At 42.4% G+C, this 14,484-nt stretch overlaps 1 protein-coding gene across 1 annotated transcript in view; it reads right to left on the bottom strand.

The window, feature by feature from the left end:
- Window positions 1-14,484, bottom strand: part of COL4A5 (collagen type IV alpha 5 chain) — a 202,363-nt gene that overhangs the window by 27,383 nt on the left and 160,496 nt on the right. The window contains exon 42 of the mRNA XM_027839100.1: window positions 3,743-3,867. Within this exon, the coding sequence (XP_027694901.1) occupies window positions 3,743-3,867 (125 nt within the window). The remainder of the gene's footprint in view (window positions 1-3,742; window positions 3,868-14,484) is intronic.

Genomic DNA, 14,484 nt, shown 5'->3' with positions numbered 1-14,484 from the left:
ATAAAGAGAACAGAGCCTTACACAGACAGCAGGAGTGCTGGGGAATGCCAATTGTTCAGAGGTACCTGCAAGAGAGAACAGCAGGGCTCAGAGGCCCATGGGGAGAAGCTAGGGAAGAGGCGGCACCTTGTGGGCCCGAGCTCCTCAGGGATGTCCATCGGGAGCTTGACAAGCCCCAATCTTGTGGAGTGTGTATGTGTGTGTATGCATGTACATGTAGATGTTTATTGTGCATGTGTGCATTTATGTGTATGTGTGCAATGTATTATGTGCATGTGTATGTATGTGTGCATGTGTATGTCTATTGTGCATGTGCACATCTGTGTGTGCATGTATATGTATGTGTGCCTCTTGAACACGTATATTCATGCAGCATATTATTGTGCGTGTATATAGGTATATGTGTGGTGTATACATCTGCATGTATATTGTGCATGCATGTACATGCTTATCATGTTTATGTGCATGCATTATTGTATTGTGTGTATATGTGTGCATGTATTTGTAGGCATGTGTGTACATATGCACTGTGCACATCATATACATGCTGCACATGTACATACATCATGTTGCCCTGTGTTGTGCATATATGCATATGTGCATTATATATATATGTGTGTGTGTGTGTGTGTGTGTGTGTATATATATATATATATGTATGTATGGGTGTATGTGTGCATGTATCTGTATATTGTACTATATATGTGGATGTGTATGTATATGTGCATGTGTGCATGTATCTGTATATTGTGCTATGTATGTGGATACATGTGTATGTATGTGTGTATGTGTGCATGTATCTGTATATTGTGCTATATATGTGGGCATGTGTATGCATGTGTACATGTATCTGCATATTGTGCTATATATGTGGATATGTATATATGCATTGTGTATGTGTGCATGTGTATATGTATATATGTGTATTGTGTATATGTGCATGAGTATGCGCGCATGTGTATGGGTATTATGTGCATGTGTGTACATGTATATGTGTACATATTGTGTGTGGATGCATGTATTACATATGACGTTATATGAATGCATATATGTATGCATCACATAAGTATATTGCATGTGTTTGTTGTTCATGGATCTGTCCATCTATGTATATGTGTATATGTATGTGCATGTATGGTTATCATAGGCAACTGGTGGCTCGATGGATAAGAGTACCAGACCTGGAGTCAGGAAGACCTGAGTTCAAATCCACTCTCAGACACTTACTAGCTCAATGACCCTGGACAGGTCACTTCACCTCTCTTTGCCTCAGATTGCTCAACTGTAAAATGGGGATGACAGCCCCTCCTGCCCAAGGTTGTTGTAAAGCTCAAATGAGATAATAACTGGAAAGTGCTTAGCACAGTACCTGACACATAGTAGGTGTTATAGAAATGTTAGCTATTATTATTATTATCATTAGTGTATATGTATTTGTGTATGTGTATATATGTGTGCATGTGTGTTTGTGTATACTTGTGTGTATATGTGTGAGTGAGTGTTTTGGGGGGTGTCTGTGTCTGTCATGAGGGCCCGAGGCAAGGGCTGGCCCCTCAAACACAAGCCATTAGGCTTTATTGTTCTAGTTATGCACAGTATGTGTGCTGGGCAGGGTAAGGGAGAGCTAGACATATTTAAGCGGGATATTAAATTAAAACTTGTCTATTAAATGTTGAAGGAGCTGCTGGACAGAGCCTGGCTGGGTCCTCTCTGAACTAGAGAATGCTCTTTTATCTTGCAAGCAATGGGGAGCCATTGGAGGTGTTTGAGTGGGTGCATGCCTATATTTTAGAGATTAATCGAATGGGCTTGCATTGAGTGAATGCAAGAAAAAGACTAGATAAAAAAGCATAGAGGCTTAAGCTACACACTGAAGACCTTCCAAAGTGACATCATAGAATCACATATCTAGAGCTAGAGGGGCCCCCAGTTTCCACCCAGTCCAATCCTCCTCATTTTTACAGATGGGGGTAAACTGAGGCCCAGAGAGGTGAGGTGACTTGTACAAGGTCACACACAGTCTCCTAGATCTGGAGCTAGAAGGGACCTCATCTACACATGAGGTATGCTGGTGTCAAGTCATAGTAAGTACTGAATACTGGATTACAGTGTTGGTATTTTCTGCTGTAAGCAACAGGGAGCCACTGAAGGGACTGGAGCAGAGGTATAAAAGGGGCAGGCCTGTCCTTATGGAGACTGATCTAGTGGTGGTGTTTACCAGGAGACCAACTAAGAGTATTAGAACAGTTCAGCTCAGTGTTAATGAAGGACCAATTCATAGCAGAAAAATGGCAAGAGTCAGTGAGAAGGAAAATTTGACGAGACTTGATGATGGGTTACAGACAGAATAAATAAGTAGGGAGGAGAAAAAAATCTAGCCCCCAAACCCCAAGATATCTTGCGAGATTTAAGCAATCAAAATTAAATTCCCCTGGGCAGAGAACCCACATGTAAGGGTATGATTCCCCATGTGGACAGAGGGAAAGAAGGAAGGAAGGAAGGAAGGAAGGAAGGAAGGAAGAAAGAGAGAGAGAGAGAGAGAGAGAGAGAGAGAGAGAGAAAGAAAGAAAGAAAGAAAGAAAGAAAGAAAGAAAGAAAGAAAGAAAGAAAGAAAGAAAGAAAGAAAGAAAGAAAGAAAGAAAAAGGAAGGAAGGAAGGAAGGAAGGAAGGAAGGAAGGAAGGAAGGAAGGAAGGAAGGAAGAACATTGCCCAACTAGAACTGGCCAGTTGGGTCCCCAGTGGGGCAGCTACTACTAATCACAGATTGTTGTTCGTCCTTCTTGAAGAGGGCTGATGACATCAGAAGGGTGATGTCTTGACTTGCAAGTGAATTGGATTTAAGTGAGGCAGGGCTGTGCAAAGCACCTACGTGGTGCAGTGGATAAAATACTAGGGCCTGGGGTTAGGAAAACTCATCTTCCTGGGTTCAAATCTGGCCTCAGACACTTACTAGCTGAGTGACCCTGGGCAAGTCACTTAACCCTGTTCGCCTCAGTGTGTTATAGAAAGAAGACTGAAGACAATAAAATCAGTTCTAGGGCTTATTACACACTAGCGATCTCCTGGGTCACTCATAGAGGCTTTGTAGAGTGGAAAGGGATTCAGAGGTTGTCTTATCTGAGTATCTCATTTTACTGTTGAGGAAACTGAGACCCACAGAGGGGAAATGACTTGGCTAAGGTCACAAAGGTAATACATGGCAGAGTACAGATTCGAATTCAGGTCCCATAACTCCAGACTCAGTGTTCTTTGGTAATGGGTGGTAGGAATGAGACCAGAGAGAAGGGGATGGATTCAAGAGAAGCTGAACTGACAGGGCCTAGCAGCCAACTGGATGTGGGGAGTGAAAGAGAGGAAGAGCGAAAAATGGACACTGAGGAATCAGAAGGAGGGGCTTCTCCTCCCGCTAGACAGGAGGACAGAGAATTGAAGGCAGCAGGAACAGTGAGGGAATTCCACATTATAGAAAGCTTTGGGGTAGGTTCTGCCTTCCAATGAAGCCAATGTCACTAATTAGCAGCTAGGGGCCAGACCATGAGGCCGGCTCTACCACAGCGAAGTCTCATTAGATTTGAAGAGGGCAAGGAGGGCCCAGGTCTGCTGCTTCTTTTAGAATTCGCCACTGGGCCGTAGAGAACACACTGCATGCTGATTTCTAAAGAAAACATTTCAGATGGAGAGTTTCCATACAGAGCACTCTAGATTCTGCAGAGAATCCCTTCTCCCTTCCACCCACACTTACCTGGGGCCCAGGTGGGCCTTGTTCTCCTTTGAAACCAGGCAAACCATGCTTCCCAGGTGGGCCCGGGTCTCCCCTCTTTCCTTTCACTCGTCTGTTTCCAGGGTCACCCCAGGGACCTCTAGGCCCTGGAAAACATTTATAACACAAAACAGATGTCTATATCATTATAAGCAAGAGGGGGAAATACAGCAAGAAACTTTTGGAAAACATCACAATTAACATGTGTCCCTCCCCTCACCCGTAACCCTTGCCCAAGTTTTCTCTTCTCCAGGATAAACATCCTCTGTTCTTTCAACCACATGTGGGCAGCTCTCATTGCTGGGAATTTTTTCCTTAACATTAAGCTGAAATCTGTCATCTTCCAGGTAACAGCCAACATGACGAGTGAGTCTCCCTTCAGAGCTTCCCTTCTCCAGCCTAGAGATGGCCAACATTCAAGGACTGTTATCATGCCGGCCTAATGTCTTTCCTAAATCATGGTACCCAGAAATGAAAACAATACCCCAAGTATGATCTGACCAGGGCAGAGGACTGTCACCTTTCTGGTTGTGGGCACTGGGAAACTCTTTAGACAGCCCAACATATCACACTGTTGATTCATATGGTGCTTGTAGGCCATTAAAAAAAACCCCAAAACAACCATATTTTTCCAGACAACCTGCTGTCCAGCCATGTCGCTCTCCATCTGGTACTTGCGAAGTTGATTTTTTTCTTGAACCAGAGTATAGAACTTTGCATTTATACCAATTAAACTTCACCTTATTACATTCAACTCAATGTTCTAGTCTGTCAATAGTTTTGGATCCTGACTGTCATCCAGTGTGTCAGCTCTCTCTCTTCTAGCCCTGTGCCATCTGCAAAATGATAAGCATGTCATCTGTGTCTTTATTCAAGTCATTGATAAACATGTTAAACAGCACAAGGCTAAGCACAGATCCCTGAGGCACTCCACTGGAGACCCCCAGCCAAGATGACATAAAACTAATAATGATTAATCTTGGAGGCTGGCCATTTAGCCCGTTACACATACAACCAACAGTACTATTGTCTTGCCCATATCTCACCATCTTTCCCATGAGAATTGAATGGGATATTTTGTCCAATATAGTGCTCACTAAAATCTCAGTAAAGTATATCTATAGAATTCTCTTGATAATGATAGATAGATAGTAATATTAGATAGATAGATAGATAGATAGATGAATGGATAGATGATGAATGGATGGATGGACAGGTAGGTAGATAGGTGAATGGATGGATGACCTTTGAGTGTCGAGAAGGGGGAAGGTGTAACATGGATAGATATTGATATTTTAGAAACATGTATTTGGCATCTGTGCGAAACACAGATGGGAGAAGGGAGAGACTGGAGACAAGGACCAATTAAAGATCAATTAAGGAGATTGTTGCAATGTCCATATAAGACATGATGAGGGTATGACCTAGGGTAGAGGTTATGTACGTGGAGAGAAAGGGATGAATGTAACAGATAGTGCAGAGGGCTGGGACAACTAGACCTTGCCAACTGATTGTACATGGATAGTTAGGGCAACGGAAGTCAAGGATGGTTCCTGAAGGTTGTGAGCCTGGAGGCCGGGAGGATGGTGGTGTCTTGAACAGTGATAAGTTCAGAAGAGGGGCAGATCTAGGGAAAATGGAATGAGGTCTGTTTCAGATATCTTGAACTTGAGATATCTATGGAACATTTGGGAAGAAAAGCCCGGCATGTGGTTTGTCATGTGGGACTGCAAGGAAAATGAGAAGCTTGGAGTTGATGGCCTTTGAGGCCCCTTCCAGCTGGAGGCTTATGATACTGTAATCCCAGTGGTGAGGCTTTCAAAAAACTTAGCTAGCCATTGTGGTTCCAGTGCCAAGAGCCCTTCTACTTTGGCAAAGACCTCTCTGAACATTCATTGTTGTTGCATGTTCTTCAAGAACCCAGGATCATATCCACATCATTGTGAGGCATCAGAGGAGGCCTTCAGTAGGAGGAACTCTGTCATCTAAGCAGAAGTTGCCCAGGCCATTTGGACAGCACAAGTAAACTTTACCAAAAGCAAGTCAAATAGCATTGATTTAAAGTGCCTACTATGTGCCAGGCACTCTGCACACAGCACCGAAGGCTAAGTTCTTTGACTTCTGGTAGGGATCAGGAGCCGCTAAATTGCCACTAGAACTGGGACTAAGAAATAGAGTCTCAAAAATGTCTTGGGCTTTTCCTGCAAGGCATCGAGATCATCTACATAACAAGAAACCAAGAGTTGAGACTCAGACCACCTTTCCTCTAGTGAACTGACTTCCTGATTTCAAGCAAAGGAATTCCCTATAGAAACTACATCTCAAAGTAAGAGTATCAACAGATGGATTTAATTCCAAGGGTTCTTAGCTTGTTTTGTGGCCTGGACCCCTCCCTTAGGCAGGGAGGCTGGGGAATCCCATGACCCCTTCCTCAGAATCATGTTTTCAAATATATAAAATAAAATGCTTAAGAATGCAAAGAAACAAATTTCTTGAAATACGGTTATCAAAATATTTAAAATAAAAAAAAAACAAGTTCCTGGACCCCAGGTGAAGAACCCTAGCTTATAGAATCTAGGCTAGCTATTATTTTCAACCAGTATTAAAAGTTCACGTGTTTTGCTCCCTTACCAAGTTTTCTTTGCCCCCAAATCTAAGGCCTTCGGACACGTGTTTATCATAGAATCACAGATCCAGACCTGGAGAGACCTCAGCAGTTACCTAATCCATCCACTTCTTTATGCAGGTTTGAAGGTTAAAAACATGTGGATTTTTCCATTTTAAATCCAGTATGACTTCAATAGGGATTATCTGATGTGACCAAGAGAGTTTATGAAACTCAGTGTCCTTTCCAAAGAGATCATAAATTAGTCACATAACCTTTTCTGACGGGTGAAAGCATGACCAGGTAGCTGGTGACTTTATAGATGAGGAAAGGGAGGTCAAACAACCTGCCCAACGTCATGAAAGGACAATGAGCATTTATTAAGTGCCTACTGTGTGCCAGGCGCTGGGCTAGGGAAATAGCAAAAAAAGTTTTATTTATATATATATATATATATATATATACACATATATATGTGTGTGTGTGTGTGTGTGTGTGTGTAATATATATGAATACAGCAAATGTCTGTAAACCATCCTTGCTCTTAAGGAGCTTCCATTTAAGCATTAAGCCAATGTTCTTCCCACAAGTCAGAATGACTAAGAGTGAGGGGCAAAAATATCCTGAAAATGACCCACTTTGTCATTGTGTAGACGTTTCCAGCAAGTTTCCAAACTAGCTCTATTCTGCCTGGTGTGTAAGAAATAAGAAGCAGCCCCAGAGACCCTCTCTGACCCTCAGCTGCCCTCTGACATACCTGCAAACAACAGACTGGTTTAATTGGGATGGCCTGGGACAGTTAGACATCTTTCTTTCATTCTTTCTTTCTTTTTTTATTTCTCTCTTCCTTCCTTCCCTCTCTCCCTCCCTCCTTCCTTCCTTCCTTCCTTTCTTCTCCTTCCTCCCTGCCTCCTTTTTTTTTTTTAATAAAGCACCTAGCAACCAAACTTGCCTAAATGAGATTTTCTCAGCAAAGCTAAGATACTGGGCTTTTAAATTTGGGGCCCAGAAAATATATAATTTGTATTAGAAATTAGGTAGCAGCTCAGTTCAAGATAAATAAGCTACTTCTAAAACATCCTGAGAAGAGAGATGGGGCTGCGTTATATCTTTCTATTTTTCAGGAAGATAACCTTTCCATGGCCCTCTTCATCAACAGATAACTTATTAAAATACAGTCTTGGTCTAAAGAAGCAGGTGTGGGAAGATCACTACTCTTTTGCAGGTAGAACGAGATACTGGCTAATCCATCGCCCTTTTAATCCAAGGGTTTCTGGGGCCCCTGATTTTTTAATTAACAAGGCACTAATGATATACCGGTAAACACCGGCTGCTGTTCTGTGCAGTGATCAATAGTCCCCTTCCATTTCTGAGAATAACTATGAATACACAGATGAAAGCCATGTTAGGCAATAAGGTTTCGCGAAAAGAAATCCGCATGTAGAGGTCACCCATGGGCCAGACACGCACTTCTAATTCTTTATGCAGGTTTGAAGATAAAAACACGTTGTTGATTTTTCCATTTTAAATCCAATATGACTTCAATAGGGATTATCTGATGCGACCAGGAGAAGTTCATGAAACCCGGTGTCCTTTCCAAAGAGATCATAAATTAGTCACATGACCTTTCCTGACAGGTGAAAGAAAGCGGGGAGCAGGTATCAGGGAGGGGGCTGGGGAAGGGAAGGGAGGGGGCAGCAACTGAGCTCTTCCATGACTTCTCCAGCACAGTAGAAAGTACATTTCTCTTATAACACAGAGAAGACCATAAAAACATGAGCTGACCAGTGAAGAATCTGATCTTGAGACCCAGCGAGGGTCAGAGGTGACCCAAAGCCCCCAGATCGATGCTGGAAGGGTCAGACAGCACGGAGGAGAAAATAAAATTGTTAGTTAGAGGCAGCCCACGTTACTGCAGAAGCTGAAAAGCAATCCGTCTTGTACACCGGGGGTACATCATAATCAATACACACGCAGGATCAGTCGTACAGAAAGCCAAATATTTTCCAGTGCAATTTATTCTGAAGCCATTATGTTAACCCTACTACCACAGTTTGCTAAAGGTAATGTCTCAGAGACTAATGGAAGGATTGTTGACTTAGAGCCGGTAGGACCCTCTGAGGCCATCGAGTCCAACCCCCTCATTTTACAGAAAAGGAAACTGAGGCCCAGGGAGGTTACGAGACTTCTCCAAGGTCACACAGCTAGTAAACAGAAGAGCTGGGATTTGAACTCAGTTCATCTTGACTCCAAATGCAGTAAGCATTCTCTCTCTACTGTCCCACCCTGCCTACACAACAAAACCATTTCTTCGAGAGCACTCAGCTGCTTTCATACAGGGGCTACATTTTAGCCACATTTTGTGTGGATCTCGGATTTTTCCAAGCCTCACTGGAAAACAATAGTACCTCATTTCTTCATCTAGTCAGTCTGACCCACAGAGTCACAACTGCCATGAGTTGCTATTACTAACAACCTCCCTGGAATGGTTTGTGTCCTTCACGAATATGCCATAAAGATGCATTTTGAATTTTAAATAATAGCTTATCAGGGGCCTCCATGCATTACTGCACATTACAGAGAAAAATCCAGGGTACATTTGTTTTTTGTTGAACTCTGAGAAATGAGAAACTTGAGTGATAGTATTTCTTGAAGGTGAGAAGACTGTCAGTAATTTTTAAAAAATGTTGATGTGCAAGATTAAATGAAAATCACAGAAACCATCACTGATACGTCATTATGATTCAATGCAGTTATTGAGCCAGGCCAGATTTGCTATTGAAAATAAAGAAAAGAACAAGCTTGTTAAAGTAAAAGAAAAACAGTCTGTGAAAAAGACAATTCTTGGCTAACATTAACTGTCTGGAGTGTTTATAAACACAATTCACTCTTAGAAGTCTTGCCTTAAGTTGTAAGTCTGAATATTACAACAGGAAAGCAGAACATGGTGGGAGACACACACACACACACACACACACACACACACACACACACACACACACACACACACACACACACACACCCCCCTAAAACCAGGAGTCAAAAGACCCAAGTTCCACTGGCAGCTAATGGCCCATAACAGCTTTGTTACCTTCGGCAAGTCATTAGGGCTCTGAGCCTCAGTTTGCTCATCTGGAAAACTGGGGATAATAAGACCTCATTTTCCCTGCTTCACACGGCTCTGGATGTGGACCAGAGGCATTTATGCATGGGAAATCGCCTAGAATAAACTGTAAAGTGCTCTGTGGAAATAAGAGATGAATACTAGTGTATCTGTTAATACACTAGTGTTATGTGTATATCTGTTAAATCCAGGGGGTTAGAACATGGAAGCATGCACAAGGGCCCATTGCCAACACTGCTCTGATTTACTTAAGCTCTGAACCGACCCCCCCCCATAGGTGAATATGTTCCCCCCAGCAGAATATAAATTCCTTGGAGACAAGGGTCACCATTTCATGGCTCTGTAACCACAATATCTAGCACAGTAGTTGGCAAATAGTAGGCACTTAATAAATGCTTGTTGATTATGTCTCCCCTTATAGAATGTTGTCTTTCCTAGGGAATGTAAGCTCCTTAAAAGCAGGGACAGTTTTACTTTTTGTCTTTGTTATCTCCAGCACCAGGTATAGTGCCAAGCACCTAGAGTAGCAGGCATTTAATAAATGCTCATTGATTGATTAATAGGACCTTCCCTATAGAATGCTGTCTCCCTTTATAAAATGTAAAGGAGGGCAGGGATTGCTTCATTCTTTGTACTTCTCCTCTCAGCACCTAGCACATAGTAGGGGCTTAATAAATGCTTGTTGATCGATTGATTGTTATAAAGATCAAATGAGATTGTAAGAGGTAAAGAAAGCATTATGTAAATGTCAGCCAGTGTGACTCTGACTGAACATTCTCGAGGCAAAATTCATTCAGGGTAGGAGAGCATAGTTTGGCTTCATAATGAGCAACAGACATGAGGATATCCACATCTGGGATTGCAATTCCAACTTAGTGCTCAGCCATTTTATTTGCAAGTCGAGAGGGCTGATTAAATATGTAGCAGCTCTTAGAACAATACCCATTAAAAAGAGGCTTGATGATTTCATTTGAGTTGGTGGCAAGGCAACCTGATAAAACGGCATAACAAGACTTCCCGAACTTGAGTTTTTCCAACTTTAATATTCTTCCCAGTTATATGCCAAGTCAATTTCATGCATGGGGCCCTCCATCCAATATACACCAGAATAGAGGTCCGGTGAAAACAAAACAAAAGCAAAGCAAAGCTTCAGAAATAAGTGATAATTAGCCAAGACAATGGGATCATTTGAATACTCTGTCTTAAACAATGATCTATTTCAGGTTGGAGTTTTCTCAATTGAGGCAAGGAGATAGAAATGATCGTGTAGTCTGACCGAGGGATGGTGCTTCTCCAGAAGCATGTCTGAGGACTGGGGAAGATTCATCATTCATTCTTCCAAGGCAAGTTCTAGCCTTCCCTCTGCCTTGGTGAGAGTTTAATGTTATTGGATGAAAGGAAAGGAAAACGATCTCACTTCCATCTTGTCTGTCACAGAGAAAAAAATCTTCATGCTGAGTAGAACAAACATAGTTGGGAGGCAATTGAAACTCAAGATAGGTGAGAAGATAGTAATGGAGCACCTAGCAGCTCAAAATAAGTTCAGATCTCCTGATCTGAACCAATTATACCTCCAAGAACGAAAAGAACTGGCGGCTGAACTTTGGTTGGGGAACTTGGCAGAAGTGCAGGGAGAGTGGGAGAGGTACCTAGAGATGGGTAAATGTTTTGGTTTTCAGAAAGGGGATAAGAGGGGATTCTGTAAAGACTGTTAGGCATGGTATGGGGCCCCTGAAGGATTCAACCCTTTTAGCTCTGGAGGTCAGCCCTGGGATCCCACTGTTCTGAGCGATGAAAGCCTCACCCAGCCCTCTAGTTACTTCCAGCCATGCCTCAATGGACCCCCACTTTACAATCTATATCTATAGTGTTGAGGTACTCCCGTGACTCCACTCACCATCCCTGTAACCTTACGAACCAAAATGCCCCCCCTGACAGCTATGCCCCTTTCTGTGCTATCTCCCCCAATCAGAATGTAACCTTCTTAAAGAAGAGTTTCTTTCCCTCTATATTTGTATCCTTAATACAGTGTTTGGAGCACAGAGAGTGCCTGAAAAAATGCTTCTTCATCTGTTCATCCCAAACAAATAAACAGATGGTTTGTGAGCATGCAATAGCAGTTAGAAGGGACCTCACAGTTCATTTAGCCCAACTGATAACTCAGTAAGAATCCCCTCTGCTGTATCCCTGAGTGGTCATCTCTACTTGGCTCAAAGGCCTCCTGTGAGAGGGAGCCCCTAACAGCTCTCAGGGCAGTCAATTCCACACGTGGGTGGCTCTAATTGTTAGAGAGTTTCTCCTTAACATTGAGTCGAAATCTGTCATCTTTTCAGTGACAACCCATCAGATACTCAAATATGACTAGAGAGTCTCTCTTAAGGCTTCTCTTCTCTAGCATAAATATCTCCAGTTCCTTCAGATGACAAGAACTCAAGGCCCCTCACCATCCTGGCCCAACGTCCTTCCAAAACTGGAGCACCCAGAGGTGAAAACAATACCCCAAATGGGATCTTATGTTCCCAGACAAACTTGTCAAGCCATGCCTCTCCCCATCTTGTACTTGTGAAACTGATTTCTGGGACCCAATTATAAAAACTTTACATTTATCCCTCTTATAAATGTAATAGCTTAAATTAGATTATTATTTTTTCAGACCAATATTCTAAAAAAATCCTTTTGGATCACGACTCTGCATCCAGTATGTCAGCTCTCTCTTCGAGCACTGTGCCAAACGATAAATGTGACATCTATGCCTATATCCAAGTCATTGATAAAAATGTTAAACAGCACAGGGCAAAGCACAGATCCCTAGGGCACCACAGTGGAGACCTCCTCCCAAGTAGACATTGAACCGTTAACAACTACTCTTTGAGTCCAGCTATTCAACCAGGTCCACATTCAATTAATTGCACTATCATCTAGTTCACATTTCACCCGACTTTCTACATGATCTATATGATACTTTTGACATGAAAAGTAAGAGACTTTTTTCAAAAACTCTAGGTATATGATACCTACAGCATTCCCCTGATCTTCCAGTCTAACTCTGTCAAAAAAGAAAATGAGGTTAGTCTGGCATGACCTGTTCTTGCTGAAGTCATGCTAGTTTGTTGTGATCATGGCTTCCTTTTTCAGATGTTCACCAGCCATCTCTTTAATGAATCATTCTAGAATTCTGCCAGGAATGAAAGCCAAGCTATCTAGCCTATCGTCTTATACTTCTGTTACAGTGTTTTCCTCCCTCTTTTGAAAATCCAAGCATCTGTCCTCTCCAGTCCCACAGCACCTCTCCTGTTTCCTACAATCTTTCAAACATTCCTGATAGTGGCTCAGCCATCCATCTGCCAGTTCTTTTGGTAACTGAGGATGTAGTCCACCTGGGAGAGGTGACTTGAATTCATCAAAGGCAAGAAGGAAGGAAAGCAGGAAGGAAAGAAGGAAGGAAGGAAGGAAGGAAGGAAGGAAGGAAGGAAGGAAGGAAGGAAGGAAGGAAGGAAGGAAGGAAGGAAGGAAGAAAGGAAGAAAGGAAAGAAAGAAGGAAGGAAGAAAACAAGCACCTTATTAAGTATCTACTTTGTGCCAGTCACTGTGCTAAGTCTTCAGAAATATTCTCTCATTCGATCCTCACAACAAACCTTAGGAGGTAGGTGCCATTATTATTCCAGTTTTAAAGTTGAGGAAGCTGAGGCAGACAGAGGCTAAGTGACTTGCTGAGGATCACACAGCTAGTAAGTAGCTGAGGTAGGATTTGAACTCAGGTCTTCCTGACTCCAATTTCAGTACTCTATCCACTTGCCTTGATGGAAGGATCATTTGATGTTTTAGAAATTATAATATTAGGAGGGAAAGTCAAAAGCAAAGGTCTAAGCTCAGAGGTAAACTATCTTTGAGAATCCTAAGAGTCTCGGGGAAAAGAAAGAATCCTTCACATAAATAGCATAAAGCTAAGAAGACAATTTTCCTTTTAGCCTGGCCTCAGAATCACAAATAATAAACACATTCAGACCTTACTCACAATTAGGTGAAAATATTCACCATGAATTACCAATCTCCCACTGGGCAATTCTTGACACTCTGTTTTTTGGTGTGTAAAGTTCACACCAATCAGTTAATCAACAAGCACTTATTAAGTAATTACTGTGTGCCAGGCACTGGGCTAGGCCCTGAGGACAAAAATACAAAGAATGAAACAACCCCTACTCGTGAGGAGCATACATTCTAATGGTGAGACAATGTATATTACGTATACACACGTATATACATAATAAATATACACATTGAATGACTACAAAACAAAGAAAAAGTAGTTAAGTACAAGGCAGTTTGGGAGGAAGAGCACACACTAGCCATTGGGAGTGTCATAAAAGCTTTCAGCTATGTCTTGAACGAAGAGAGAAGCTTTGTGAGTTGGTGATGAGGAGGGAAAGCATTCCAGGCATGGCAGAGGACGGGTGCAGTCAGAGGAAAGGCAAAGAGCCTTGAGATGGCAGGTCAAGTGTGAGGAAGGGAGAGGACAGTTTGGCTGAACTGTGACATGTAGGAAGAAGAGTGAGGCTGGAGAGAGAGGTTGGGGCCAAGTTACAAAGGGCTTTAAAAGTTAAACGGAATAGTTTTTGTTTGATCCTAGAGGCAATAGGGAGTCAATTGACTCACTGGAGTCAGTTGAGTAGGGGAGTCACATGGTCAGATGACACATGCACAGGATGAGACCAGGAAAAACAAGCTATTCATACAAGCAGGTGGTTTGGACTTGTTGGTGTGTTCCATCGGGTCGCTTAAAACTGATAACTTTGTTTAATTTAAGTTCCCTGAGGGCAGGTGCTGGTTCATGTTTGTCTTGATGTCCCCAACACTGAGCACAGTGCCTTGCACACAGGGAGAAAGCCTGACCCTGTGATTTCACTAGGATGGGGAATTCCTATTGAGGATTCCTTCTGCCAATGGAGATCATCTGTAGCTTAGTTGTACAGAGTTGCCTGAGGGACACTGAAAAGT

This window comes from Vombatus ursinus, unplaced genomic scaffold, assembly GCF_900497805.2.
Source record: "Vombatus ursinus unplaced genomic scaffold, bare-nosed wombat genome assembly UNPS02004677.1, whole genome shotgun sequence".
Taxonomy (NCBI): domain Eukaryota; kingdom Metazoa; phylum Chordata; class Mammalia; order Diprotodontia; family Vombatidae; genus Vombatus; species Vombatus ursinus.
This window is presented reverse-complemented; position numbering and strand designations above follow the sequence as displayed.